Consider the following 1277-nt stretch of genomic DNA (forward strand, 5'->3'; position numbering starts at 1 on the left):
AGCAGAAGCGGATATGCGACAAATTGAAGATCAGTTCCAGCTGGAGCCACATGTGTTGAAACGAAAGGGTGGGGAAGTAGATATTTTGATAGGTGTTAATTACCCAAAACTACATGTAGGAAAAATGAAGGAAAAGGATGGCATGGTAGTACAAAATTCCCCATTAGGATGGACTGTATTTGGAGGGAATAGGAATGATTCAAGTAATAAACATCAAGTGATGAATGTCATAATTCATACTCCTGTAGACCTTACAAAATTTTGGACTCTGGAAAGTTTGGGAGTGGATATTGGACAATGTGATTGCAAGAAAGCCCAGTTAGCTAATGAAGAAATTGAGGGAAAACTGATTGAAGACTCGTGTACTAAAGTAGATAACAAGTGGACAGTACCGTATCCATGGATTAGGAATCCTTATGAACTTAAAGATAACAAAGCACAAGCAGAGAGAATGTTGAGAAGCCTAGAAAGAAGGTTGTTAAAGAGCCCTGATCACGCAGCAGCATATGAAAGACAAATGGAGGAAATGGTAACAATGGGGTTTGCAAGAAAATTAGAGGAGTCCGAAGTCAACAACTAACCTGGACCTGTGCATTACATACCGCATCATTCAGTAGTTCGTCCGGACAGCAAGACCACGCCAGTGAGAATTGTGTTCAATTCGTCTAATAGGTATGAAGGAGAGGCCATCAATGACTATTGGGTCAAAGGACCGGACTTGCTAAATAACTTACTGGGAGTTCTTTTGCGATTTAGAGAAAATGAAGTGGCCCTGTGTGCCGACATATCCAAAATGTACCACCGGGTGGCGATTCCGGAACGAGATCAACACGTCCATAGATACCTATGGAGAAATCTTGAAATTAACCGAGCTCCTGATGTGTATATAAAGCTAAGACTAACGTTTGGAGACAAGCCAGCCCCTACCATGGCACAGACCGCTTTAAGATTGACAGCAAGGGAAAATGAAATAGAGTATCCAGAAGCAGCAACGATCCTTAAAAGAGACACTTATATGGACGATATTTGCCCATCTGTCAGAACTAAGGAGGAGGCAAGCAAGATAATCCATGACGTAGAAAAGGTACTTAGTAGTGGCGGTTTCTCTGTCAAAGGTTGGACCTCGAACAAGCAAGTACAAGGCATAGATATCAAGCAAGACAAAGTGGTTATGATTGACTCCGAGCAAAGGGTATTAGGTATGCGATGGAAACCTCAGGAGGATATATTCACCTTTGATGTCAACATCAACATAGAAACACTCACTAAAAGAAAGA

The 1277-nt window shown here is 41.5% G+C and overlaps 1 protein-coding gene across 1 annotated transcript; it reads left to right on the plus strand.

Moving 5' to 3' along the window:
* Positions 1–13: 13 nt before the first annotated feature.
* Positions 14–1199, plus strand: LOC117107695 (the record flags this gene model as incomplete). The annotated part of the gene is made up of 2 exons (XM_033249430.1): positions 14–540; positions 673–1199. Coding segments are annotated over exons 1-2 (1054 nt in total), but the record flags the coding sequence as incomplete, so codon positions are not given.
* Positions 1200–1277: the final 78 nt, after the last annotated feature.

This window comes from Anneissia japonica, unplaced genomic scaffold (genome assembly GCF_011630105.1).
Source record: "Anneissia japonica isolate Jap-2015-1 unplaced genomic scaffold, ASM1163010v1 scaffold154412_len1248_cov185, whole genome shotgun sequence".
In the NCBI taxonomy this organism is placed as follows: Eukaryota; Metazoa; Echinodermata; class Crinoidea; order Comatulida; family Comatulidae; genus Anneissia; species Anneissia japonica.